Below are 27,762 nucleotides of genomic sequence, written 5' to 3'. Positions count from 1 at the left end.
GTTGGGAAACCATGTAGTTCAGCACTAACACCCGTCTTGGCTTAAACCAATCAGTTCAAATGAATCCCCCTCTTGTAGTAACCAATCACCCCTACCCAACTTGTTCCCGCCAGTGAATGTGCTAATCATGTTTTAGAGTTGTTACTTGATTTTCCCACAGTGTGTGATGATTTGCTAAGAGATGCTATGATGTATGCGGGGGTCCCTGCCTTCTCCAAAGAATGTATAAAACTGGGGCAAACCCTGGACTCGGGGCCTCTCAGCGTCACCAGTTGCTATGTGTGTGCGCGTGCAGAGGACTGAGCTAGCTTGCAATAAACACCTCTTTGCTGTTTACATCGATCCTGGTCTCTGGTGGTCTTTTGGGGGTCCCAAATTCGAGCATAACAAGAGTTCTTCCACAACATCTTGTGGAATTTCTCTTTCTTTTTGAGAAAACTAATCAGTTTTCCTGAACTGAGCTCATTCTCATGAACAGTGTCAGCTGTGCCTGGCACAACATAAGAACTCAATGACATTTGTTTTTAATGTTTGGAGAGAGGAAGGCTTTACCTCATGTAAGAACCCAAACTTGATTGAATCAACTTGCCATTCAATAATAGAGAAATCACGCTTATGTGAATTAAGGTTGATTTTATTAACCCCAAGCCAAACTATGTGTAAACCTGAACTATCCTCTTATCTGGGTTTTCTTTGTACTCCAAATGAAGAAAGCAAGAATGTTAATGATCAGGAATACCATGTCTCCATTATTTCCTGTAAACCAGGAACAGTATAAGCACGTCTCAAATTTTCAGTTCTTCAATGTTTTTTTTTTTCATTTTATAGAAGATGAAACTAGGAATCAGAGATATTAAGTGTAAGGGACCGGTGAAGCGTCGGAGGAAGAGACCACCAAGAGACCACTCATGCAATTGGCAGAAGGGGATTTATTGATCCAGCATGCTGGGGCTCCGTGCCTACTCAGGAAGACAGAGCAGCCCAGAGCCCCGGGCGGGGGTTGAGCAGTGCTTAAGTACATTTTTTGGGGAGGGTGGGGACTTTACACACATCATAGTTTCCTTTAACAAATCACCATACACCGCGGGAAAATCAAACAACAATTCTTAGACTTGATTAGTACATTCATTGGCGGGAACAGGGCGGGGGGGGGGGTGATTGGTCACTCCTAAGCGGGGTACACATTCAAACTGATTGGTTTTGGGCCTTGAATGCCTACGTGCCGGGTTACACAGGGTCCTAAGTTATTAAACAACCAGAGGATCAGGAGGAATATTTACTGGGCAGTTCGGGTATTGTCCTAACAGCCACAGGAATTTCAGGTTTTGGGGGTAGCAGAGGAATTTAACAATACCTGGTCCTTCACTTTTTAACTCAGACCTTGCAGCTTAGAAACTTTACAATGCCCGGTCTTTTACACTTTAACTTCAATTTCTCTTACTCTTACATTAAGTACCTTGCAAAGATCACACAGTAGACAAATTTCTAGGCTGGATTAAAGTGAATTCTTTCTGATTCCAAGTCAGTTCTACTCCACTACTCCATCCTTCTAGATGAGGTAGTGCAGAGGGTCATCCTCAAAAGTATTAGTAAGCTTGCCTAACCAAAACAAACAAACAAACAACCTCTCTTCCTTTCCTATTGCCTGAAGTCCCAGCCCCATCCATCATTAGAGAAGAGAGAGACTGCAGTTTCACGGTGGGAGGGCATTTCAAATGAGGTGGAACAAGCCTTCATATCTTGAGTCTGGAGCTCACAGTGAAAAACTAGCTGTCGCCTAGTTTCCTTTTGTTTTGTGGATTTTTAAAAATAACTATACTCTTTTTAATGTTGGACACTTTAGTCCTTCAAGAATTTCATTTATAACACTATAGAAGGGAGAGTGCATCTTCTATGGACAGCAAAACCCAGAATAAACCTTTGGGGATCTGGAGGGGCAGTCAATCTGTAGATGGGAGGTAACAAAAGAGAAAGGAATAGGGAAGCCTCCTATTTCACTAATATGACCATGTGCAGCATTGACCCTAAAAGATCACAGATCCCAAGTGCAAGGGGACCCCTAGAACTAGCATTGAGTCAATTGCCCTAAGCTTTTCATCTTAGTTTTAAATATTATTTTCCAAATAGAAGCTGGAATACTAAATCAACTAAGAGCATTCATCTGATAAAAGATATGCAAATATCTTTATAAATATACAGTATCATCTATAATGTTGACAGGTCAGATAAAGACACCAAGTTTCACTTAAAACTCTAAATTCCAAATACAGAATGCAAATACTGAGGCTACCCCTTCCCCCAAATACATACACACGCACACACACACACACGCACATATACATGCACACACAATCTATTTTATTTTCAGCTTTTACAGATGGTTACAAATTGCATATATTATTCATATACTCCCCAACCCCAGCCTGCCTTCACATGAAAACCAAATTCAAATATTGTAGAAACCTCCAAAACACCATGACTTGAATTTTAAAAACCAACAGATTACCTGAACTGTCAAAAGTTGTTCTGAAAATACAATTAGGGCACATACCATCTTTGGATATGTTAAATAAAAACAGCAAAAAAAAAAAAATCCTATCAAAATAAAAAACATGATAAACCTGGCCTCATATTTGCCAAGTGTTTTAGTCAGCTTTTTCATCACTGCCACCAAATACCTGACAAGAACAATTGCAGAGGAGGAAAAGTTTATTTGGGGCTCATGCCTCCAGAGGTCTCCAACGAACGTCATTGCTCCATGCCCAAGGTGAGGCAGAGCATCATGGTGGAAGGTTTGTGGAGAAGGAAAGCAGCTCAGGACATGACAATCAGGAAGGAAAGAGACTAAGCTCTGCTCATCAGAGACATATATACCTCAAAGTCACAACCCCATAACCTGCCTCCTCCAGCCACACCCTACGGTCATCACCCAGTTAATCCATTCAAGCAGGTTACTGATTAAGTTAAGACTCTTCTAACATAGTCATTTCACTTTTGAAGTTCCTTGCATTCATTGTCTTACAAATGAGACTTTTGGGGACACCTCATATTTAAACCATAACACCAAGCAAAGAATCTATCTGCAGCAGCTGCCCATGGCTACCTACTGCTGTCTGACCATAGCCTTCATCAATTAGTCCTTTTGTCTTCTTAATAAATAATTTGGGTGTCAAATCCCAGAAGGCAGTGGGAAGTCCTCTCTGAGGTGGCTGCCTGGGGCTGGCCCTGGGAAGAGACTGACAAGTGAATGACAAGTCAACTCTCACTTGATCCAAGCTGGCTCTGAGCTGATTTCTGACCTGAGAGATGAAGAATGGCTTGGTATTGACTTTCCACAGTGAAGGTGGCTGTGCAGAGAGGTCCCCATTTGCAATTCTTTGTTCTTGTGTGTCTGTGAGCACTGACCTCTTAACTCCCTCCTCTTTGTTCCTTTCCCTCTCCCTCCTTAGGCTCCCCTTCGCCACATCATTCTACAACGCCAAGAAAGAAAGGAGAATAAAAATAAAGAAAATCAGGGTCAAAAGACCAGAGGGCCCATCTCTGATCTGTCCTGTGTGGCTGATGAGGCTTCAGGCTCCAGAGCATGTGACAAGACATCAATAAGATCAATGTGGCTAAATTAAAACATGTACAACATCCTGTGTTTTACATGCAGCTATTGGGAGAGAGGAGACACCATCAGTGTGACCTGACAAAGCAAAGAGGAGCTGAGCTGATCTGCAAGGCTTCTGAAACTCTGCCAGCGAGGCCCACAGAGCTGATGAGAACGCAGGTCTGCCAGTCAGTGGAGAAAACAATTAAAATAGAGAAATATTGATTATAGTGCTTATTGGTTCAGGTTGGAGGGGATATTTTTCTTTTATAAAGAATGAGTTCATTTAGTAAAATTTGGAGAAGCTAGGACTTCTCAAAGATGGTGGACCCTCAGGGAATGGATGACTGTACCACACAGGTTATAGTATAGGGTGTTCAGCAAAGACTCACTGAGCATGTGCCGCCCAGTGGGACTCATGTTGGGTACCCAAGCTCTGCACCTTTCTGTAGCCTTAAGAACAAGAGCACAATGGCAGCTTGATGCCTGAAATGGACAAGGACCTTAGGGCTGATAGGTAGATATTGAGCGCCTGTGTGCTAATGATTGGACATCTTAATTCCTATTGAGGATTAATTACTGCCCATATTTAACAAGTAGTATACTCCATCTATGGCCTCTTTCAATTTGGCCAAATGCATAATGTTAATATTTCACTATCCAGCTATTTAACATCGCCCCTTCCTGAAGTCTTGCTCAAAAAAATTTCAGGAGTATTTGTTTTTAATTTGCTTCTTTCTGGCAAGTTAATAAACCTAAAATACTTAAGTGCCCTACTCTCAGTTCCTGGCCTTCTGTTCAAAATGAATCTTTTTTGCTTCTCCACCCACACATCCGTGCTGAAAGCCCATGGAACTAGAAGGAGGAATGAGGAAGTTCATCTGCATGGCATCATAATTATGATAATAGCTGATACTTACATGGCAATTACTGTGTGCCAAGATCTGTTGTGCTTTCACACCTCCAGTCATTTAACCTTCACACAACCCTAGGAGATAGGACCTGTTATTATCTTCATTTTACATGTCTAGAAGGTCTCTGGAGTGGTCAGCTTTGAAAACTATAGTCTATTGAAAAGGGGAGAGAAGAAACACTTAGATCAAGGATATTTATTTAGGACTGAAAGGAAGAAGAGATCTGAGCCCAGCTTTTCTTTTCTCACTCAGTTTCTCCTGTGGTTCAGCTTCCCCAGCAGCCCATCCCTGTAACTAAGTGCTAAAGAGAAGAGGCTCCAGGTAAGAACTCTGTGGGTCTCTAGTAGACAAGAGAGTGCTCAATAAACTGGTTCAGTCTTGCAAACCCATGGGATGATAGAAGGTTGGTATGTGGCTTCCGAGGGTAAGTAAAGGAGTCACTGCTCTGTTTGGTCCAAAAAATACATACAAATTTCTCATGGATCAAATGTCATGGGAGAAAGAGTTGGCCTGCAGCCAAGTTAGATCCCATGCAAAAAAAATCTGCCAGGAAGGGTAACAGGTCCAGGAAAGCATCTGTGATGTAAACTGTCAAGAAAACAGAAGGGCAGGGCAGTGCCTTGGGAGAAGTCATGGGTGATATCCTTAACAGAGACCCCTGAAAAGCCTTCTGGAGAGAGAGCCTCTGGCACACACTGGATGCTAACATCAAAGCTATCCCTGAGTAGAGCTGTTCACCTGGTGCCTTCCAGGTCCCTTACCTCTCCTTCACCACTTCTCTACCTTTGAAGGGTGGGAAATCTACCTCAGAAAGATGGTATATGACAGGCGTACAAAGAAGTCAGATGATGGCCCCTCCATCCCCTTCACCAGTCACAGGGCTCCTGCCTACATCCTGTCCGCCTGTGGGAAGGGGAGCTTCTATAATTCTGGGCGGAGCTGGGATTGTGACCAAGTATTAAAATTCAAAGTGTGCTCTGTGCTTAAAACAATGTCAGGAAACTTTATTACCTAAACATGAAAACCCATGAGATTCATCAAATTTCCATCTCAGAGCAGCAGAGGAATTAACCACAGATCAAGTCTGAAGGAGTTGAGGGGGACAAATGAAGTGGCTTTCCTGGTTGCACCCAAGAATTCTGCTTGCGCAGTATTGCCACTTAGAGCTTGCACTAATAGACCCCAAGTCACACAGCAAAGAAGCTGCAGGGCTGGGGCAACACTGCTCCCTAGTCATGTCCTTCCCTTTTGTGATCTATAGAGACAGCAAAAGCAGATCAGACTTCTAGCCACCTGAAAGCACTTGTGAAATATTCAGAAAAACTTAATTACTAGAACTAAGGTAAGCATGAAAAGTGGATTCTACTTTTCTGCACAAATACTAGATAAAGGGAAGTCCAGAGACTGTAATCATTGCTTCCAGAAGGGATTAACATCAACTTGGCATTGACTCAAAGCTGTAATTCCTAGAACCCATGCTAATACCATTCTTAATTTCTTAATTATTAATGTGTGCTTATCCTTTATTTTCATAGTTAAATTTCAAATTCCCTACAGTAGCCCTGCAAGATAATTGAAAATGAGCAAGGGCACAACAGCACAGTCAAGAAACAAGCCCAACGAGCAGATTACCACATATACCAGCCTGAGGAAAGCTCTGCAATGGAAAACAAGAGAGCAAAGGAACCAGGAAGAGTGAAGGAAACCTATTACTATAGGTTTGTCAGAAAAGTTGCCTCTGAGAGGGTGAAACTGTGCCTGAGACTTGGAGGTTGGGAAAACAGCCATGCAAAGAGCCAAGGAAGAGCAAGTCTGGCAGAGAGGAGAGCATGTGGAAACGGCACTGAGGTAGGAAGGAGTCAGGCACATAGAGGGAGGTGATCCCAGTGTGATTGGGGAACAAAGGGAGGAAATAGATGAACTTACAGAGGCCAGGGGGGCCTGGATGCTGAGGCCCTGGTAGGTCATGGAATGAACCACTTTAGTCTAAGTGTGTGGCAAAGCTGGAAATGCTTTTAAGCACAGTGATGTGACCTGATTAACATCTTCTTAAAGCCACCAGAAGTGCTTGCTGGAGAACAGACTGGAGGAAGGCAAAAATAAAAGATTCTTTTGAAGTCCATTGCAATCCTCCTGGTGGTGACAACATTGTTTTAAAAGGAGGAGACTCAGAAGGAGCCCTAGAGAGATAGGAGACCTACGTCTGCCATAGTTTATCAGAGTGGCAAAACTGTAGGGTAGCCACCAGTGTGGTAGTGTAGGATGTATTTTGGTGGCTGGGGCTGTAGCTCAGTGGTAAAGCACTTGCCTCACATGTGTGAGGCACCATGTTTGATCCTCAGCCCCACATAAAAATAAATAAAGATATTACTGTGTGTTCATCTACAACTATATATATATATACAAAAAGAAACTAGGACTTTGACTTTGGGGTTAGTGTGAGTATAATGAATGAAAAGAGCAAAGAATCAAATTGAGGATGATCTCTGGCATAAAAAAATGGTGGACAGTGGTGCCGTCTACCATGATGGAAAAGACTAGAGAAGAACCAGCTTGGTCGTGGGAGACAGGGGGCTCCACTGGATAATGTGTTAATTTTGAGATCCCGGAGGTGGTGATGAGGAATGTCAGCAGTTGTCCATGAGTCTGGAATTTTGAGATAGAGATATAGTTGGAGAAGTCACTGTTACATAGATGGTATTCAATAGCAGAAGAAGGGATGGAATTATGTCAGGATAGAGTGTAGAGAAGGAAGAAAAGGTCTGGCAGAGGAGGAGGAGACTCAGAAGGAGCTATTAGAGAGATAGGAGAAATACCGAAGAGTGCCATGTCAAGCAGATGAAGGTAGAACAGGTAGGAACAGAGATTGGCCAACACCCTTGAAAGCCTCTGAGAAGCTAATGATTAAGGTGACAACAGAAAGATACTCTCCACACCAGGGGAATTGTGCCCTCAGAAATTACTATCGAATGGGAGCTTTTCGCTGATGAGCACTGTGATGGTCAGCTTGACATGAGACTGTATAGGCAGTAATTCCATCATTCTGTCAAACATGTGCTTGATGTTGCTCTGAAAGTGTTTGTGGATGTGATAAGGTTCTCAATCAGCTGACTCTAGGAAATGGAGCTTATCCTAGATAATTGGATGGACCTGATTCAATCATGTATCTTTGAAAGCAGAACTGAGGTTCTCAGAAGAGAAATTTTTGAAACAAGATTTCTAGCCTGCCCTTCCTGGTGGCCTGCCCTACACATTTTGGACTTAGTTCACCAGCCCCTTCAGCAATGTAAGTCAACTCCTTGCAATAAACCTAATGTAGACTTTTAGTAGTTTAGTTTCTCTTCACCCTTCCTTTTTTTTCTGGTTTTCTTTCAATTTCCTTTTTTTTTCTTTTTCCTGATTTTAAAACAAGTGCTCCTTATTCATTTAAAAGGATAAAAATTAAGAATATGTGTTCTTTTTGATTCAATGAACTTCAGATTAAGATGGAAAACCAGAGGCCATACATTTTATTCCACTGTTTCAAGAGAAAAAATTGAAGCTCAGAAAGGAAGGCCCAGAGTTATGCGCAATGGGAGGCAGAGCCACTCCAAAGCCACTCAGGGCATGGAGTCCTCGTCTTCTCATTGGCCCAGTTGGATGGTGTCTGGGAGACTGGAAGTACATCAGTAACCCCAGAATGCTCAGAGATCTGTGAATGCCATAGGTTTGAAGTCTCTTAAAATTCCTTTGAAATGAAGTAGATAGTAGATACCTAGAACAGGGGGAGGGTTTTTAATGTGGAAACTCTTGTAAACCAGATGGTCTGAGTTATGGGCCATTTTTCTTTGAATTCTTAGTTTTCCATAATAAAGCCATGACCATATTAAGCTCCTTTACCGCTGAGATTTATTGCTTCTTTAAGACTTTGTCAAAGTCCACCTCTGTTTAGGAGGCTTTCCTGCTTTCTCTTTTCCCCTGTTAGGGTTCCCTTTCTCCTAATTCCTGTGTGTGTTGTGCAATTTGCTAGTCTTTCTAAATGGTTGGTATTGCAATAGCAGATTGTAAGGTCTTTGAGGATAAGATGCTAGATACATATTACCAGGTATCTAAGAAAGTCTTGATTCACATTGTGCCTTCTTTTGCTCATGATTATAGCCTCTAATGCAGCAGAAGCCTATAGGGAAGCAAATGTTCCATTACCCTACTTGCCACCTTAAGGTGGCTCACACATGCTCAGGAATTGAAGAGGGAGGGGAATGTATGATTGAATTTGGACCACATAGTTCCAGGACTGAGGAATGAACGTAGGGGCAATCTATATCCCCATCCCTTTTTGAGACAGGGTCTCGCTAATTACTCACTTACGATGACCTTGATTTGCCATCCTTTGGCTTCACCCTTCCAAATAGCTGGGATTCAGGTGTGTGCTTTGGCTGCTAAGAATGGGAACAATGTTCATAGAGAGTGCCATGATGGGGCCGCTGAGGGACTATGGACCACAAAGTTATAAATGCAAACTACTAGATGGAAGGTTTGAATCATGTTTACTGATTAGGTTTACTGGGGAGAAGGAAGGGGTGACCTCTATGACTTGAACTTTGGCTTTTCCAGACCTGATGCACAGAGCCAAGGGTGAGAAGGAACAGGATGGGACTGAATGCAGTGACCTGAAAGAGGGCAGAGGGAACTCCTCACCCATCCTGATGAAAAAAGAAGTGTGAAGCCCTGCTAAAAAACAACCAACAAAAACAGCCCCACAAACAGCAGCAGTTTAACAATGTACTCAGGAGCCTGGCCTTCATACAAGGGGGCTCTTGCCAGCAGAGTAGGTGTTTGGGGTTTGGAGTACAATTCCGAGTCCAGACTTCCGGAGACAGTAGATACCTAGAACAGAGGGAGGGTTTTTGATGTGGAAACTCTTGTAAACCAGATGGTCTGAGTTATGGCCCATTTTTCTTTGAATTCTTAGTTTTCCATAATAAAGTCATGACCATAGTAAGCTGGGCTTACAGAGTGGGCCTGACATAGGTGTTTCTCAATGAAAACAGTGCTAGCAAAAGTAATGTCCGAAGAAGCACCAGAGGGGGCACATACAATGGCTCCCAAGGGCAGGCACAAAAGCTAAGGCCTACACAGAACTGAGTTTTGGAAAATGAGAGGGTGTGCGAGCAGCCAGGCAAGGAAGTCTGGGGTCTCATCACAGTTAAGAGATGCCAGCTTTGTTGACTCACTAACTTAGCAAAGCTGTGCTCTGTCTGCATCATGTGCTGCTAAAATATTACTGTATATTTCAGATTTGTGTAATCTTATAAAACTATCACTACAAATTCTTGAATCTGAAATTCTACTTTCCCTGTAAATAAGTGCTCCTCTGTTCTTCCTAGCCCATGACTAGAGAAGTGACCCCAAAGTAAATAATTTGTGAAACTATGGCATTGATTGGTAAGTCAAAGATTTTTGGAACAAAATGTATATAATCATCAGTGCCAAAAGATATTGATTTAAAGATGGTGCCAATCACAGGAGGCTGAGGCAGGAGGATCACAAGTTCAAAGCCAGCCTTAGCAACAGTGAGGCACTAAGCAACTCAGTGAGACACTGTATCTAAATATAATACAAAATAGGGCTGGGGATGTGGCTCAATGTTTGAGTGTCCCTGGGTTCAATCCAGGGTACCTCCTCAAAAAAAAAAAAAAAAAAAAGAAAAGAAAAGAAAGAAAGAAAGAAACCTAGTACTACCCCTCCAAAAAAAAAAAAAAAAAAAAAACTCATGGGAATAAAAAGAATACTAAAATTAGGATATTGATTAGCTCTACAAAGCAGAGAGGGAAATGAAACCAGAGTTGGGTTTGCAAGGGGCTTGAGCTATATTAGAAATGCTTTATTTCTTGAGTTTGGAAATGATGACTAGTTGTGCATTGTATCTGTCCTTATACCTTTTATATTTATTAAATATGATAAAAACAAATTTAAAAATAAAAATAAATAAAGATGGTGCCAATGTTTCAAAATTTTAGCTTTCCTTTAAGAAAAAAAAAATTCACAGAACTATGTTGTAAAGACTTCAATTCTTCTGTGATTAGTTACTTTGTTCTGATTCAGTCCACAAACAGTTGTCACTAGTATCTTGTTTTTTTCCTCTGTTTGAACCTTCTAAGAAGCAAGTTCAAAATAACTATCTAGAATCTTTTTTCTTATGCAGCAACATTAAGCAGGCTAGATAATACAGATTCTGCTATCTCTTGCTTTCTGATCCCTTCTATCAGTCATATTCAGCCCACTCATTTCTCAGGTTCCTGGAGAGGGCAGCTAGTATCTGGATACCTGATGATCCTTGGCCTTTCCTCCTCCTCTTTCAATGTCACTTCTGTTTTTCAAAACTCATTCTAGATGACTGGCTGAAAATTATCTTTGTGTTTTGTATTTTTCTCAAAGATGAAAACAGAGTAACAAAGGCAGTGGTCTTCATCTGATGGGGAACATATTCCTCATTTTACCTCTTTTCCTGTGGACCTGATGAAGTCTCCCCTGCCAGAGTGTGCTAACCCGTCACCAGAGCATTGGGTCCATCAGAACTGAGGCCGAATTTAAAAATCAGCTATGTGTATATTTTTAAATCTGGATTTTCAATAATTTCACTTTCTTACCCCAAAGTTGTGCATTTCTACTGATATCTCATTTGAAATTTCCTTTCAAAATACAGTTCATCCTGAGTTTAAAATAACTGATGACCAAAGCTGCGACTACCAGGAAGCCTCTGCTCATTGTTTCTCATTCTTCCCAACCCCCCATACAAGATACTTTGTCCTAAGTTGCAGGTTTCTCCTGTGCTATTGCTCATTCCCAGCAAGATGTCCCCGACCCCTCCATTACCCAGTCCTTCTGACTTATAGCATTGGTTATTTTTAGTTATTTTTTAATTGTATTTTTTAATGCTTAGGATTCTCTTATTATTAGTTGCTTATTACAAAAGTTATGTACACTCATTATTAAAACATCTGAAAACGGACAGGGACAGTAATATGAAGAATATCCATCCTGCCCATAGGCCAGTCACCTGCTAATAGTACACTGGCATGTATCTCCTTTTTGACCTTTCTTTATGTGCATGATATTATTTTCTATTAAAATGGGATTATGCTATCTGTTATGTTCTGTAAACTACTTTTAATTGATTCAATAAATTTATCAGTTGTTGGAAAGATTGAGCCAACTTTACCCCATTACAAATAATACCAATGGGCTGGGGATGTGGCTCAAGAGGTAGCGTGCTCGCCTGGCATGTGTGCAGCCCGGGTTCAATTCTCAGCACCACATACAAACAAAAGATGTTGTGTCCGCTGAAAACTAAAAAATAAATATTAAAAAAATTTTAAAAAACAAATAATACCAAATCAGAAATAAAAATTAAAAAAAAAAGAATAAAACCACACAAACCTGAAAAGAAAGAAAATGCTTAAAGCCTATTAAAAAGTTATAAAAACTACCCTATGGGTACCACAGTTACCAATACTAGAAAATCCTGGCTAAAAAGAGATTTTTTATTTTTATTTTTTTTACACCAAATCTAAATTGCTTTCAGCTCAAAGTACTTGAGACTTCAATGTCGTAGGTGGCTCCCCCTTGCTCCAGTAGGCCTTCTCCAGATTTCCCCCTTCCATACACATGCAACTTGAGGGTGATTTCAGACTTACCATGTTCTGATTTGCTCTGCTACTTCCTTTTTTTTTTTTCCATTTTCATTTTTGTTTTAACTATCCTAAGTTGAAGTGTTCTGCAGTGGCAAGTGCTCAGTAAATGAATAAAAATGACTAATAATAATAATTAGGAGACTACTATACACTATGCTTGGAGTTTGATTTTTTTTTTCCCTGATCTGGGTCTAGTTTCCAATTACATTAGTTAGGAGTCTTTCAGGTAGGGTGGTAGAAACTCCATTCAATTTAGCCTAAGCAAAAAGAAAATATATATATATTTTCTGATGTAACTGGAAAGACCAGGAAGGTACTTCAGTCATATATAGAACAGGGATTAAAGTGACTCTTCTTTTTCTTTCTCACTCTGCTGCTTATGACTTTAAACAAATGAAAATTCCTCTGACATAGTAAAGATGTTTTATACAACCAGTGGAATGCTTTAGTATCTGATGCATTTCAATGGCAACATTCATTTTCAATCACAATTAAGTGTTCTCAACTAAGCAGAATATATGTAACTGAGATATCTGTGAGAGTTAACTTTAGGAAATAGTGAGAAAGAAAAGCATATAAGAAGTTGTCCTCTCTATCATAAAACCCCCATGAAATGCAACATCAACATGTTTTTGAAGCCCAAAAGAAAGTTAGAATGTAGGAACAGGAGTAATGTACATGAAGACTTTCATAACTCCTATCATTCTTATCACAGTGGGCAGGAATGGGCTTGCAAAATAAGATCATTAGAAAAGTAGAATCAAGAATATGTCATTTCACTGCTAAATTCAATTACGTATATGCCAAGAAATTGGATTGGCTGAGCCCCTCAGCAGAGCTGTTACCTACTGGCTGAAAAACAGAAGAGGACCAGCCACACTGGTTAAACATTTGAACGAAGAGACAGTTTTTCATCATTCCAGGCAACTTTTGGAGTTTCCCATGTCATGTTGAGTGAACCTGTTTCTTACCTCTAAGCAACTTGCACACTCTGGGAAAGGGAACCATGCTAACTACCCTCCTTTTACAATGGAAGAATCCCTCTCTTCTATTTAAGATAAATTTCTCTGCTTGGAGTGGCATGCCCTTCATCTTCTTGGGAATTACCCTCCTTTACTTACTGTTCTCCTCGAATTATTTGTGATGGCTATAGTATCTTCTATGTTTAAAATGTATACACACACACACACACTCCCTTTGTCTAATATCCTCTACTAGCTGTCCCCTATCTGCTCATGCAATAGGCAGAAAAGAGATGTCCATAATTACTGCCTCCAATCCTTCAGGTGGAGCCGCGTACCCTTACTACAACCCACTTGTCTGCTCTATCTCTGCTCTATTCCACATAAGTTGACATTGCCATCCATCTTCCTTCAAGGAGAAGGAAGATAGGAGATAAAGCTAATGTTACTTTGCCAAACCAATGGTTATCTGTTGGTTCTCAACTTCTCAGGTTCTTGGTAACATTTCTGCTGACCACATTTTTTTGTCAAACATTCCTAATTGACCTGAGTCACCACATACCGATACATTTTTCCTACTTTTCTGGCCATTCCATTCTTTGCCTATTCCTTCTCCCCACCCAAACTCGAAGCACTAAAATTTCTCACATATCAGACTTGTGTACCTTCTGCACCTTTCTCCCTAGGTTACCTTACCAATTTTTTAAATAAACGTTTTACTGAAATATGATTCACATATGATAATACAGAGTAATACAACCATTACCATTATTTTACTTTGTAATATTTTCATAAACCCAAAAGGAAATTCTATACACACTAGCACTCACTCCCTATTCCCTCTTCCTCCCCATCCTTTGGCAACTACTAATCCATTTTTGTCTCTATAAATTGCTTACTCTGAACATTGCTTATACACAATGTCTTTTCTGCCTTCTTTCACTTGGCATGTTTCCAAAGTTCAAATATCTGGACTTCATTTTTTTAATTAACTAATACTTTCCATTGTATTATATACCACAGGTGTTTCTGCATTCGTCAGTTAGTGGAAATTTGGGTTGCTTCCACTTTTTAGTTATTGCGAACAGGACTGCTATAAACATTTAGCTATGAAGGTCTGCATGGATAACTGTTTAGTTTGTGTGTCCCCATCACTTTCTTTTTTTTTATCATTTCATTATTATTTGGGTTTCTATTAGGTAAGAGACTATAAAGGAGGTAAAATGCTATTGCTACTCAATTGTTTGTGGAACAATAAAAAGTACATCAGCAAATTTCTCAGATTTAATTACATATGCTATTCTTATCCCTAGTCTGACAAGCTAGAAGTTGTCTATTTAATTGAACTACTATAACACATCTTTAACAAAAATGAATATCTCTTCATTTTAGTTTTGACATTTCAGAGCAATAAAAGAACATGAATAAACCTTGCTGAATGTTATTTGAAAAGAAAAAAATGAAATTTCAATAAAATATAGGATGGGTTATATCCTAATAAAAATGTGCTTGGCACCTTACAAAGTATAATATTATACAAATGTTTGAGAATATTATATTAATACTATAGTAATAAATATCTCACAATGACAGTTTAATTATAGATTACTGTCACATTAAGAAACCATAATAAAGCCAAGTTAACATTAACTGTCACTTTAATGGAAATTCACAAATGTGGACAAGTAATCGATTAAGCAAATTAAAAAAGGAAACTACCTTAGTTTAGTAAGTCACTACATTGCTTTAGCAGAATAAAGATGCCTCCAGCTCTAGCAGAAAAGACCTTCAAATGACCCCAAACAAAATATATATGCAAATGTCTCAGTTAATAGTTTAAATAATCTTTGCAGTTGTAGTCCAAGGTACTTGTCAAAAGTACTTCAACTGTTAGGGAAAGGGGCAGAGGGAAGGGGGAAGAGAGGACAAGAGGTTAGTAGAGAGGGTGGATACAGTCAAACTATAATATATGTGAGCATGGAAATAAGTGAAATCCACTTATTTGTATAATTAATATGATTGAATGATGATAATAAAAATTCCTCTCTAAAAATAAAAAAAAATCATGCAAACTATATATATAGGAGCCAACTAAATATGCCTGATGGAATGTACAGCATTCTTCATACCACATACAGAAAACAAAACAATTAAAAGCTAAGGAAGATCTTCCTTGGCATGTTGTAAAACTATTTCCACCAAAACACACACACACAGACACACACACACACACACACACCCTCTAAAAAGCTGTTGGCTTTAAACCTTTAAACACAAGGTTATACATTATCGCTTATAGTTTAAGTACACCAGATATCCCTCATATTCATTAAGAATTTTTGCCATGTTTTCCTCCCCATCTTCATCAAGTATTCTCTCATATTTATTATCAGACTCCTAAAATATTGATTTGGTGATTATATCCTCATGTATAATCTGAATTATTTTAAAGTCCTCAGCAAGAAAAGCCTTTTCTTTTTTATTCAGGGATCCTTGTGCAGGAACTTCAGGACTGAAAAAAATTAAAGAACCAACCACGGCCATTACTGAGTCACCTGGAATTTTTCCATTTACACACTGCATTTCTTCTAAATGGTTTTGCACCTGATACTCTTTCCTTTGTTCCAACCTACTTAACATTCTATGCACCTCTAAATTTCAAATCCTTGAGAAATGTCAGGATTTGGGTTAAATCCTGTTCAAGTCTTTGTTAGCACTTCATGTTAAAACATTCACCAGATCCAACCTGAAACTGGAAAACTTAGTGGCTCTCCAAGATCTGAAAAACTCAGTTCAACATCTTGCTAATATTTTAGAACAAGTTTACATGCTTCTTCATCACCAAATGAAGGAAACATTCTTTAAAATAGTCAACTCAAACCCAGTAGTTTCTTGTTTGTTTGTGGTCCTGGGGACCGAAGCCAGGGGAACTCTACCATTGAGCAACATCCAATCCATCCTTTTTTTAAAAATTTTGAGACAGGGTTTTACTGAATTGCCCAGGATGGCCTCAAACTTGCCAGCCAGATTGCTGCGATAATGAGCGTGTGCCATCATGTCCAACTTTTTTTAAGTTTGGCCTGTTATATTTCTGCTTTTTGCTCTATTTTGCAATCTCAAAAGTTTCTGAATTGTTAACTCTACATCTCATATTGAGGCTTAAATAATGCATCACACTTCCATTATAGATCCTGATTCCTCTGAGTAATTAGATTTGCTATTGAGTGCTGGGACTAGTCAACTATTTATGATCTTGACAGCTGCGGGAGGGTAGATTCCTCTCCTTCCTGGGCTTGGCTAGGTGGGTCCTTAACATTGTGTTTAGCCATGCTGTAAAATGTGGAAGCATGTAGGATGTCAGGGCAAAGAGGGCAGGGAAATAGCCAGGGGAAGCAGGTGAAGATCCAGAAGAGTCCAGACTGAAGCTGCAGCCAGGGCAAGGGGACCTGCAGAACATGCCCATGCAGAGGTAGAGCCCGACCAGTTCTCCACATCTGCCTGCTCCGGGCTGGATAGAATGTCAAATTTTTAAAAAAACTGGCTCTACTTTTAAGTGCCCATAAAACACATTCAACATATTCACCATGACTTTTAGCCAATGTAGAATTGTGCAACCATTACCCAAATCCACTTTTAGAAAAATTCCCCTGATCCTTTAAAGTTCCCTGAACACCCCTTTCCAGTCTATTCCATTCCCACCCTCAACCACCTGCATTCTCTGATCTGCATCCTGCCTTGAGATTCCCATTTTAGAAAGCAACTTAACAATATGTGTTTCTTTTGTGTCTGGTGTGTCTTTATTTTTGAGATTCTTCCAGATTGTCATAGTGTCTATCAGTGGTTTGGTCCCTTTTCCTAAATAACACTTGATCAATCTTCACATTAATTTTTAGCCATTTACCAATTGATAGTTTTAAGTTGTCCCACTTTTTGAGGCTATCATGAATCATGCCAAGAACATTTTTATGTTAAATCTTTCATGTGGACATGTTTTCATTTTTCTTCTTGACTAAATACCAAGTAGAGCTGCAGTATTATAAATGAAATAGTTTTTTAAAAAAAAAACAACAAACCTAGATCTTTCGATTTAAAGGGGATCTTTAATCAAGAATCTAAGGGAGAATACAGCTTTCCAGTCAAAACGGTGTTAAGTAAGAAAGAAGCATCTCCATAAAAGAAAGACAATTGCTACAGTTTTGCTGAGAATGTTTTGGCTAAAGGTGGTAAGCCCACATCAGAAAAAAAAAATTGACTCATCAATCCATATTTTTATTGCTTAAAACAATATGGACTGGAGAATTACTCCCCCAGGGAGCAGAACTAAAACCTAGGCAAGAAACACATCCTACCCACAGAGGTGAGGACCCTGGCAACATCTGTCTGATAATAATTAAAATTCTAGAGAACCTTGATTACTGCAAGGTTCCTACTCTTCCCTTTTGAGGGATGTGGAGGCCACAATGCTTATTTTTCTTTTTAAGTTTGCATGAAAAAAAAAAAAAAAGGTTACTCTTGATCAATCTTCCTTACTTGTTGTCAGTGTTTAGATTCTGAATTTCGTATTAATGCAAAATTTACTTACTGAGCCCTATTGGGGACATATCATAGTATCTACACTGTGTTATGGAGTTTAAATCAATAAAATGATACAATTTTGCCTAGCAATGAATTAAATAAAACAGGGTCTGCAAATTATGGCCAGATCCATTCTGGCCATGCCCCATTGTTTACATGCTTCCGAAGCTGCATTTCCATCATATTATAACAGCAGAGATGAACTGCTCCTACTGAGATCAAGAGATCATGTACCTCTCAAAGAGGAAGATATTTATCATGTTGTCCCTTTAAAGAAAAGTCTGCAATTCCCTGAAATAGAAGATGCAAGTATAACAATAATGTCCAACTTTACTAAATAGCAATTAAAAACAAAAATTTCAGAAGTCCAGAAGTAGAGATCTTTTTCAACAGGGCTATTAGGAGAAAACTTTTGGAGGAGGTCCCAGTAGAAAAGAGACCAAAAGGACAAGTATGGTAGGTGTGAAAGCTTCCAGGCCAAAATATATATATATATAAATATGTGAAGAAAAGAAACAAAGGAGAGGATGGAACTTACCAATTAGTTTAAGTATAAACTCTTTTCAAGATGTATAAAAGGCTTTTTGTCTTTTACCATTTTTTAAAATCTGCATGTACGTTATGCACAAATCATATTCCATACACCTGTAGGATGTCTCTTAATTATATGCCTGCTTTCCAGCTCGTAACCTCATTCTAAAGAGGCAAGCTCAAGGAGAATTTTGTGACAAATAAATATCATAATTAATGCAATTCTCAGAAACTGTGCTATAATTTAACCTTCGTCTTTCTTGCCATTTGATACTTTAATATTTATTCAGCACAAAAAAAACGAAATATTCTTTTTCTTCCAAGACAAAGTTGTATGACTATGTAACTTCTATATGAAAACATTATTATGGTGCTCAGATTAGAGGAACTTCAAGTCCTAAAAGACCAAAACTTATTTTAATTCAATCAGAAAGGATGCATTACATTAACAAGTCTAGGTGAGCTGTCTTAAAAACCTTTGAAAATTCAGCTTGCATCAAAAAAGAATTTATTGCAGAAAGATCACACTGTCTTACATGAATGTGTAATCTCTTATGCTCAATATGAAAATCTGCATCATATTACCTTCTGTCCAGTTTACAGATAACTATACTTCCACATTCTACTTTACATCATTACAACTTACAATTGTGAGCTGTATCTAAAAATGAAACAAAAGACAACATGGCTCCCCAAAACACAACATTTATAAATAGAGAAAATGAGTATCACTTTGAAGTATAAATTTCTTTTTCCCACACCTCTAACTGCCCCATCTATAGGCTTCAGCAACGTTCCCCAGGAACTGCAATGACTCCTCAGCATATCCTTGTACACAGCTTGGTGGCCTTCCAAAGCTTCTTGTACTGCCTACAGCAATAGTGAGAAGGGACAAGGGATGGAGAACACAGGGCCGATGCTTGAACCCACACATTATCAGCACCACTGGAGTTGGTGGGATCCCACCCGCTCCACCCTGGAAAATAGAGGTTTTCTACAATCAGTTCTTCAAGGATAAAGAACGAGCTATAATGTGTAAAACTTTAATTTTTAAATAAAATTTTATGCAAATTATAGAAAACCAAATAAACAGAAATGGTAGAACAGGAGAGGTGAATGAAAGAGAGAGAAAAGGAGAAAGAAGAAAAAATAAACAACTTCTAGAAACAGAAATTAATCCTAATTCATATAACTCTGTCCTAATGCAAAATATGAGATAAAAAAGACATTTTAAACTCATAGGTTAAAATGTTTTTTACTATTTCAACATGAAATTTCTCAAATTATGTACATAATTCTGGAATAAGATCCTCACTTCTTATTAACAAGCACATATTAGAAAAAAATATATACAATATTTTAACAAGTTCTTTAAGATCATATTTAAGCAGTGACATTTAAGGAAACAGAATTCAGACATTGTATAACATTTAAGAAGTGCTCTCTTCATTTTTTGTTATTCTGAAGTCTTCATTATATACGGGATGCTTCTAATGTGGTTTTCTTACTGAGTCATACATCTTCATGGGGCAAACTCAGTTTCATTTTCTCCAATACTACAAAAATTAAAAACAAACAAATTGAAAATAATTTATTTACTGTTCATGAAGAAAGATAAACAGAAGTCTATACTTACAAAAATATTTCTATTAATATAAAAAGTGAATAATTTACTTTGCTAAAAGCTTTTACAGAGGATTTTAATTGACCACAGTGTACAGGGTTCCTGAGGCTTAACTTAAATACTTGAGGGAGGAGCTGTTTGCTGACTGTAAGCTCAAGATGACCCAATTACTATATGAGAAAAAAAATGGATTGTGTGGTGATCAGATGATTCATATTATAACTAGTGTCCTCACTTCTTGATGCCACATAATTTAGACAGGCTCTAACAATCTGTAGCTTATTACAGAGTTCAGCCACTTCATTCCACAAATTATCTGGAAGCCAAACCAAAGGAAGTAGTCCTGAAATAAGAAAAGCAGCCAAGTGAACAGTTGATTTGGGGTAAATATGGCAATATGTTCAATATTAGGATATCAAGTAGAAAGCAAAGAAACAAAGATTTCTTGGTCTGAGTGAAGAAACAGTGATTCACACCCCATGCACCCTTTTGTTGTGTCTATGAACTGTACCTCATTATTCTGCTCAAAAAAAAAAGTGAAGGGGGAGAAAATCTCACTGACATGTATACACATACCCGTGCATATGTAAAAATGTGAAAAATACGAAGATGTTGACTGATTTTAATCTCGTACAATTTATAGTAGCAATTCTAGAAAGAATATTGGCAAGATTTACTTTTACAACTGTCATTTGTAATTTCAAAAGCAACTTAAGTATTTTCATTAAAGGCAATATCGGAGTATAAAACCATATACATTTATTTGGTACCTGGTTTAGGTTCTGTGGAAGATACCTAAGATGCTTCAGACTAAACCATGAAGACCAAATCTGTATACACAGGAAGAACCATAAAATATGTACACGCACTCAAAAGGAGGGTAAATGGGTGGGCAACACACTCTGGAAAAGCACAAAGAGTACAATGCTGGTGGGACTGCAGGGTTATCAGGTCTAAGGAAGTGTCACAACAGACAGATAATCAGAGCTACAAAGGTTCTTTCTGAAGGCTGTTAGACAATGATAAAGGTTGAAAATGCAGGTAAAAGCCAAAGTGAAAATATCTACACTGACAAGCTAGAAGTCTAAGCTGGAAGCACTTGGGAAGCAAATAAAAACTGCATATGTGTATATGTACGTTTTTATGTGTGAGGGAAAGAATGATTCTGAACAGATGGCCTCTAATGTTTTTCTACAATATATTAAAATATCTGTATCCATGGAAAAGAATCAGTAATACTATGTAGCAGAGCTGGATCCAAATATTCAACTCCATCTTCATTTGAATAATTTTTATTTAAGTGTTTAACACACATAAAAGACAGGTGTTAAAAAAAACAATGACTATAAAACAACTTTGCTAGAAATAGTTAATGAATCAAACAAGGGCGTGTCTTAAGTGTTTTAAGTCTTCCTTAGAGAAGATAAGGAAACTAAATTTGTTTGCATAAAAAATAAACTTCAGCACATTTTAGATGAAAATTATTAAGAACTCTAATATCTGCTACTGCTATTACAATAATTAACCACTTGGATGGCTTTAACACTTGTCATGTGATGAATGGGTACTATGTAGCAGTGCTGACTATAGATCAAAGATGGGACATGGGGTCAGTGAAATTCAAGACTGGTTGTGGCCAGTGTAAAAAATAAACGTTATACCATTTTATCATTTTTCTCAGATTAACTGGTACTGGTGACTCCACTGTATATTATATTTTCTTGGCTATTAGAACATTCAATTTTTTTCCATTTTGATAAAAAGATGAATGAATAAGGAAAGAAAAGAAAAAAACATTAAAATTTACAAGCATGTCTTTAAAAACATTATTCACAATAAAATCTATTCATGTATAACAAATTAAAGCTTAGATGTATTATCAAGAAAAACATTATTTAGTGACTAACATATATTTTCAATATCACAGGTTTGGGTTTGAACCAGGAAATTGTCACCTTTTTGCTTGTTTTTCTCACCTGTAAAACAGTTCTGGTGATAAACCTACTTTAAAAGAGTGGGAATTAAATAAGGTGATACAGAGAATACACTTTATCTATTTCTCAGGACATTTAAATGTGCAACAGGCTACTGATATTTTGACTATTATTGTTTCTTAGCTGTTATTATTATTTTTAATTCCTCCTAAGATAACCAAATAAATTAGAAACAGATATGAGACATGAGACGGTACAAAACAGATCTGTATTGAAGCCAGAATTAGGCAGTTAGGAGATAGGTAGATTGAGTCAGGTTGATCAAGGAGGCCAATTTAAAGACATGCTTTGAATGAGTCCAGGAAGCTGGAGACTACCCACTGAGGGACTGAAATGTTAATTCCTTCAGAGCCCTTCCTCCTCCCTAAGAACACACTCCCCAAAAAGCAAAACAAAACTGTTGGTAAGGTAACCTGTCCCAGGAATTGCCTCTCCCTACAGGGAGTTATAAAGTTGTTAATTAATGTGTCCTTGGTTGCTCCATCCTGTGCTTTCCCCCCTTGAACACCATAGGTGGAAGTAAAACTTCTTGTTAAATGGATGGCAGTGATGTGTTTCTACTACGTTGATTTGGAAATTAGGTAAACTTTCTGAACTCAAACTGTTCTTACTGCTTTAGTTAGTTTACCAAAAAAAAAAAAAAAAAAAGTATCTCTAGCTCTAATCTGTACAGATTCAATAAGTTAGATTCAAGGTGTATTAAGATAAATGGAAACCACAGCCCAGGCTCACTATCAGTCAGTGAACAGGGAAAAGCAGAAATGGAGGAAACACACTGGAATGTGAGAGACTGCCACTGAAAAACCTATTTTATTGCTTTAAGTGACACAAACTAGGTAACCTCTACCTTTCCGATGCAGACAAGACTATAAGGCCCTTTAAAGACCATTTCATTTAAAGAGTGAAGTTCTGGCATTTGCAGGTAAATGGATGGAGTTAGAGAAGATAAACTAAGATTAGAAGATTAGCTAAGTGAAGTTAGCTAATCCCAAATAACCAAATGTTCAATGTTTCCTCTGATGTAAGGAGGCTGATTCATAGTGGGATAGGGAAAGGGAGCATAGGAGGAATAGAGGAATTCTAGATAGGACAGAGGGGTTGGAGAGGAAGGGAAGGGGCATGGGGTTATAAATGATGGTGGAATGTGATGATCATTATTATCCAAAGTCATATATGAAGACACAAATTGGTGTGAATATACTTTATATACAACCAGAGGTATGAAAAATTGTGCTCTATATGTGTAAAAAGAATTGTAATGCATTCCGCTGTTATATAAATAAAACTTTAAAAAAATTTAAAAGAGTGAAGTTCTGATAATGTAATTTCAAAGACAATGACCCAAATAAGTTGTTTTTTTTGGTTTAAAATTTCTACCACTAATAGATGGGTGCTGCTAGGCAATGAATATTACAGTGTTTAATCTCTATACTTCCTAAGAAATTGCCTGAGGAAAGAAAATAAGCCTTTTCAGCATTTCAAATAATAGTAGTATCAGGCAATTTTTATTCTTCTCTTGGCATATAATTTCTTTTATGCTAAAATAACTATAACTTTTGTTAACGTATATCAACCTATCCCCATTTTTAAAACTTTAGGATTAATAATCCATAACAATGAACTGAAATGCACAAAAATTACAAATCAATTAGCAATTTTGAATTATTATTATAAATACTATGACAAAACCTGGATGTTGGACAAGAATTTGAATGTGCATGTAATTTATTAATACTTAAACATTATGTGTGTGTGTGTGTGTGTGTGTGTGTGTGTTTTAAAGAGAAAATAAACTTCTCTTGAAATTAGATGAGAGAGTTGTGCCCCTATTATTTTATAATTTAAAAAGACTTGTATGAAGCTAAGACCTTAACTTACTATCCCACATAGACTTTTAAGCTTAAGCAAGTTCCAATGATACAAATATACTTAGGTTACTCTTATTTTATTTTAATATTATTTCAGTTGTAAAATAGTATTGGCACAAGAAAGTCTAAACAACAGCATGAGCATTTTAAAACTCATCTCTAAGAATATGGAATTCTAGTAAAGAAGACCTGAATGTGATAAGAAACAACTTTTTATTTAGTAGAGTCTTCTGATCTATAATATGATGACTAAAACACATTTATATGGTTGAGGCCCAGAGACATAGGCAAACCAAGATCCCTCTATTATTCCTCCCCCAAGTAACAGTACAGCCCTCTTTATCTTTCTTCCTTTCTTTCTTTTTCTTTTCTTTTTTTTTTTTTTTGAAATCAGGCTCTTTATCTTCTCTATCTTTAATACAGAGAATGAAGAAAAATGGCCCTTTTATTCTTAAATCCAGATAGAAAAATAGATATCTTCTATAAAATTAACAATAAAATTTAAAAACCAAACCACTAAAATAAAGTACGTAACAAATTTAACAGAACTTGAAGACTCAAACTCAAGGTAAGGCATGTTAAAATGCTACACTTAATTCAAAGTGCCAAATGTGGCATTTTGAATTAAAGATACCACACTTAATTCATTCTCTCTCTGCATATGCTATCCTCTTCTCCCATCAAGAAGTTAAACTATTTCTTCTCCCTATGAATCTGGAGTGTGCTTATGACTCATTAAGAGGCCTACCACTTTTGCTTTCCTATACTCTCCTGCATCACAAACAACAAAACCTGGATGAGGGAATCCGTTTTAGTTCTGCCCCTTGTTAGGCACTTGATATTGGATAAGCCACTGTACCCTTTTGGGCTTTTTCCAATATACCTCTTAACACACTCTGCTATGCTAGATACAGACTGACAATCTGCTACTGGCGAACTCTATTATGCTATATGTAGATTCATATCCACAACTGGTTACATGGTTGACTTAAGTCACTTCACTACTACTATCCGAGTTGTGTTTTAATCTCAATAAATGATTGGTTAGAATAATACAGAGGTGCAACACTTGTAATAAAAATGTAGTCCAAATAGGTGTTAGGATAAGCTAACATTTAGAAGAAGAAATTCCTTTATGTTCATTTGATATTTTTCGAGTATACAAATCATGTACTACTATGTGACAGAAGATCAGCCTTCATGAATTTTGCATTTTAGGAGTTAAAAGGCAATCCAAATATAGAAAGCAAAACGCAAGTACAACTCTTGAGATAAAAAGTACTAGGAAAATTCAGAGAAAGATGAATCAGAGTGGCATTAAAATAAATAGCTTTTGGAGGGTAGGTTGAATTTTGGTGGGCAGAAGCTTATAGCAGATGCATTATTAAGATGATAGACATTCTGAGCTAACGAAATAGCAGTAGCAAAGTGGCTAGTAAGGTGAAATAAAACAAGATAGTCAGAGAAAAAGAACTGGGAAAGTAGCTCAGAATACAGCATTCTGGAAGGTTTTGAACTGCTAAAGATTGGACTTCACCATCAGGCAATGGGGAAAATACTAAGCATATTTAAATTTTAAAAAGCAAAGTGAAATATTATTTCGTCAAAATGTATCTGACTGGAATATTTATAAGAATAAACATAAAAGTTGGGCATGGTGGTGCGTGTCTGTAATCCCAAGCTCATGCGGTTGAGATAGGAAGATCATGAATTTGAAGCCAGCCTCAGCAATGGTGAGGTGCTAAGCAACTCAATGAGATCGTCTCTAAATAAAAATACAAAACAGAGCTGGGGATGGGGCTCAGTGGTTGAGTGCCTCTGAGGTTCAATACCTCCCACCAAAAGAAAAGAATAAACATAGGAAAGCTCAAAAAGACTTGAATCACCAGAAATGGTGGCACATGCCTGTACCTCTAGTGGCTAGGGAGGTTGAGGCAGGAGAAATGCAAGTTTGAGGCCAACCTCAGTATCTTAGCAAGGCCCAAAGCAACTGTCTCAAAATTCAAAGAAGTAAAAAAAGGTTGGGGACATGGCTCAGTGGTTAAGTGCCCCTGGATTTAAGCCCAGGTAGCAAAAAAAAAAAAAAAAAAAAGAAATGACAAATCTACTGGGCACCGACTGGTGGTGATATCATAGACAGGCTTTAAGCTTGGGTGATTAGAAACATTATTTAGTGAATGTATGAAGTCAGGAAGGCATTCACAAGGAAAGCAGTCTAATTTTTCTATTTTGTTAACCATTTTCAGATCATTTGCACTATGAAATTCATAAATAAGGCAGACATTAAATCTGAATATCATCACAACAGGCTACTATTTAAAGATCTTCCCTTTTATATTTATATACATATATTCACATATTGCTAACAGTTAAGTATTGCGAGACCTTTATGGTGTGTGATGTGGATTGCTTTCCATGGATTCTAAACTCTTTAATTAGTATTTCAATGTTTATCAAAATCCAACAGAGGCTGAGCATGGTGGCACAGGCCTGTAATCCCAGAGGCTTGAGAGGCTGAGGCAGGAGGATAGCTAGTTCAAAGCCAGCCTCAGCAAAAGCAAGGCACTAAGCAACTCAGTGATACCCTGTCTCTAAATAAAATACAAAATAGGGCTGGGGATGTGGCTCAGTAGTCAACTGCCCCTGAGTTCAATCTCTAATAACCTCACCACTACTCGCCCCAAAAAACTCAACAAATACCTAAGTCTCATTTGCCAAAGCTTCTACCATACCCAAAATCATTCTCAAGAAATGGTATCTATGTAGGTTCCCCCAAATTTAGTCCATGCTAAGAAAAATAAATGCTTTGAAGTTGATAATGCATGGAATATAGTCGCTTCAACTGGATGGCAAGATGCCATTGAGGCTTGACAAAACAACAGAGAAGATGCCAATCGGGAGGCAAAAAATAAGGCTCTCCAAAGACTCTTGAGGGAGACAAATGCACTGCCCTCAGAGAACTTACCTGGGCAAACTTGTGAATTTGTTCTACCACTGCAGCAAACAGAGCATGGACGCTTTCATCAATCAAACTCTGCATGTAATGTACCGCCTCTTCATCTGACAGGTCTAGACGAAATTTATCCTGAACCTACAAGATAATAGTCTATTAGTCTTTTTAATGAAGAAAAACATATATATTTTTGAACAGACAGACTCAAACTGATACAAATATTATTAAAATATATCAGGAGTTATTTCTATGCCAAATAAGAGATTCATAGCTTATAAAAGGAACTCTGAGTATCATTCTTAATGCGTATGGAAATTTACTGGAAATTATTCCTTTCAAAAATAGGAAAAATAATTCTTTTAATTCAACTTATACTTTTTTTTTTTTTACAAAAATCAGATGTAGAACAACTTTGTGATTCAAATTGCAACACATTAATTAATTATTTCCTTCACTTTATCTCTGTCGTTCACTGTGGAATGGATATATCAAGGCCAGTCTTTAACATTCTCCCCACTTTCATTACCATAGTTCATAGGAACTATGTTAATCCCTGGCAAAATAAACTAAACCAGATCTTCTAAAATGTCTCCTTTTTTATTGCAGTTGCCAACAGCCCTGCAAAGAAGTACTTCAATGATCTGTAGTTTCCAAAGACTAGGGAATTTTTTCTTTTAGTTCATATTTAAAGTTATAATTGATCTTCAATAGCTTTAACTACTAGAAAAATCAGTTTATGTATATGTATCTGTATGTATTTAAGTGATGATCTCAATATTAAAAGCCAAAGTTCCTGAACAACTTTGTACAAAACTTTAGGCAAAGTACTACATATGCAACATTTCATCTGACTCCTTCATGGCCTCAAAACAGATAATATCTCCATCTACGAGGTAAAGAAATGAAGAGAATTTATAAAGCCAAAACAGGGTCCTTAATTCACCATAAGTGATGCATGCTTATAGTCAATCTCACATCACTACAAATAACCATCACATCTTACTCTGTTCCCCTATTATAAATGATGCACATCTACTTCTGAAGAGCATATCAGGAGTAAATGGGATTTCCAAGTG

The 27,762-nt window shown here is 37.6% G+C and overlaps 1 protein-coding gene across 2 annotated transcripts in view; it reads right to left on the bottom strand.

The window, feature by feature from the left end:
- Nucleotides 1-18,738: 18,738 nt before the first annotated feature.
- Nucleotides 18,739-27,762, bottom strand: part of PIK3C3 (phosphatidylinositol 3-kinase catalytic subunit type 3) — a 147,501-nt gene continuing 138,477 nt past the window's right edge. For both annotated transcript variants that reach the window (XM_081262762.1, XM_081262763.1), the window contains 2 exons: nt 26,699-26,824; nt 18,739-19,803 (listed from right to left, as the gene is read on the bottom strand). In XM_081262762.1, the coding sequence (XP_081118888.1) occupies nt 19,789-19,803; nt 26,699-26,824 (141 nt within the window). In that variant the 3' untranslated portion in view covers nt 18,739-19,788. The remainder of the gene's footprint in view (nt 19,804-26,698; nt 26,825-27,762) is intronic.

This window comes from Spermophilus citellus (genome assembly GCF_964194105.1).
Source record: "Spermophilus citellus genome assembly, chromosome: 12".
Taxonomy (NCBI): Eukaryota; Metazoa; Chordata; class Mammalia; order Rodentia; family Sciuridae; genus Spermophilus; species Spermophilus citellus.
Note: the sequence above shows the minus strand (reverse complement) of the source record. Positions and strands in the feature narration are given on the sequence as shown.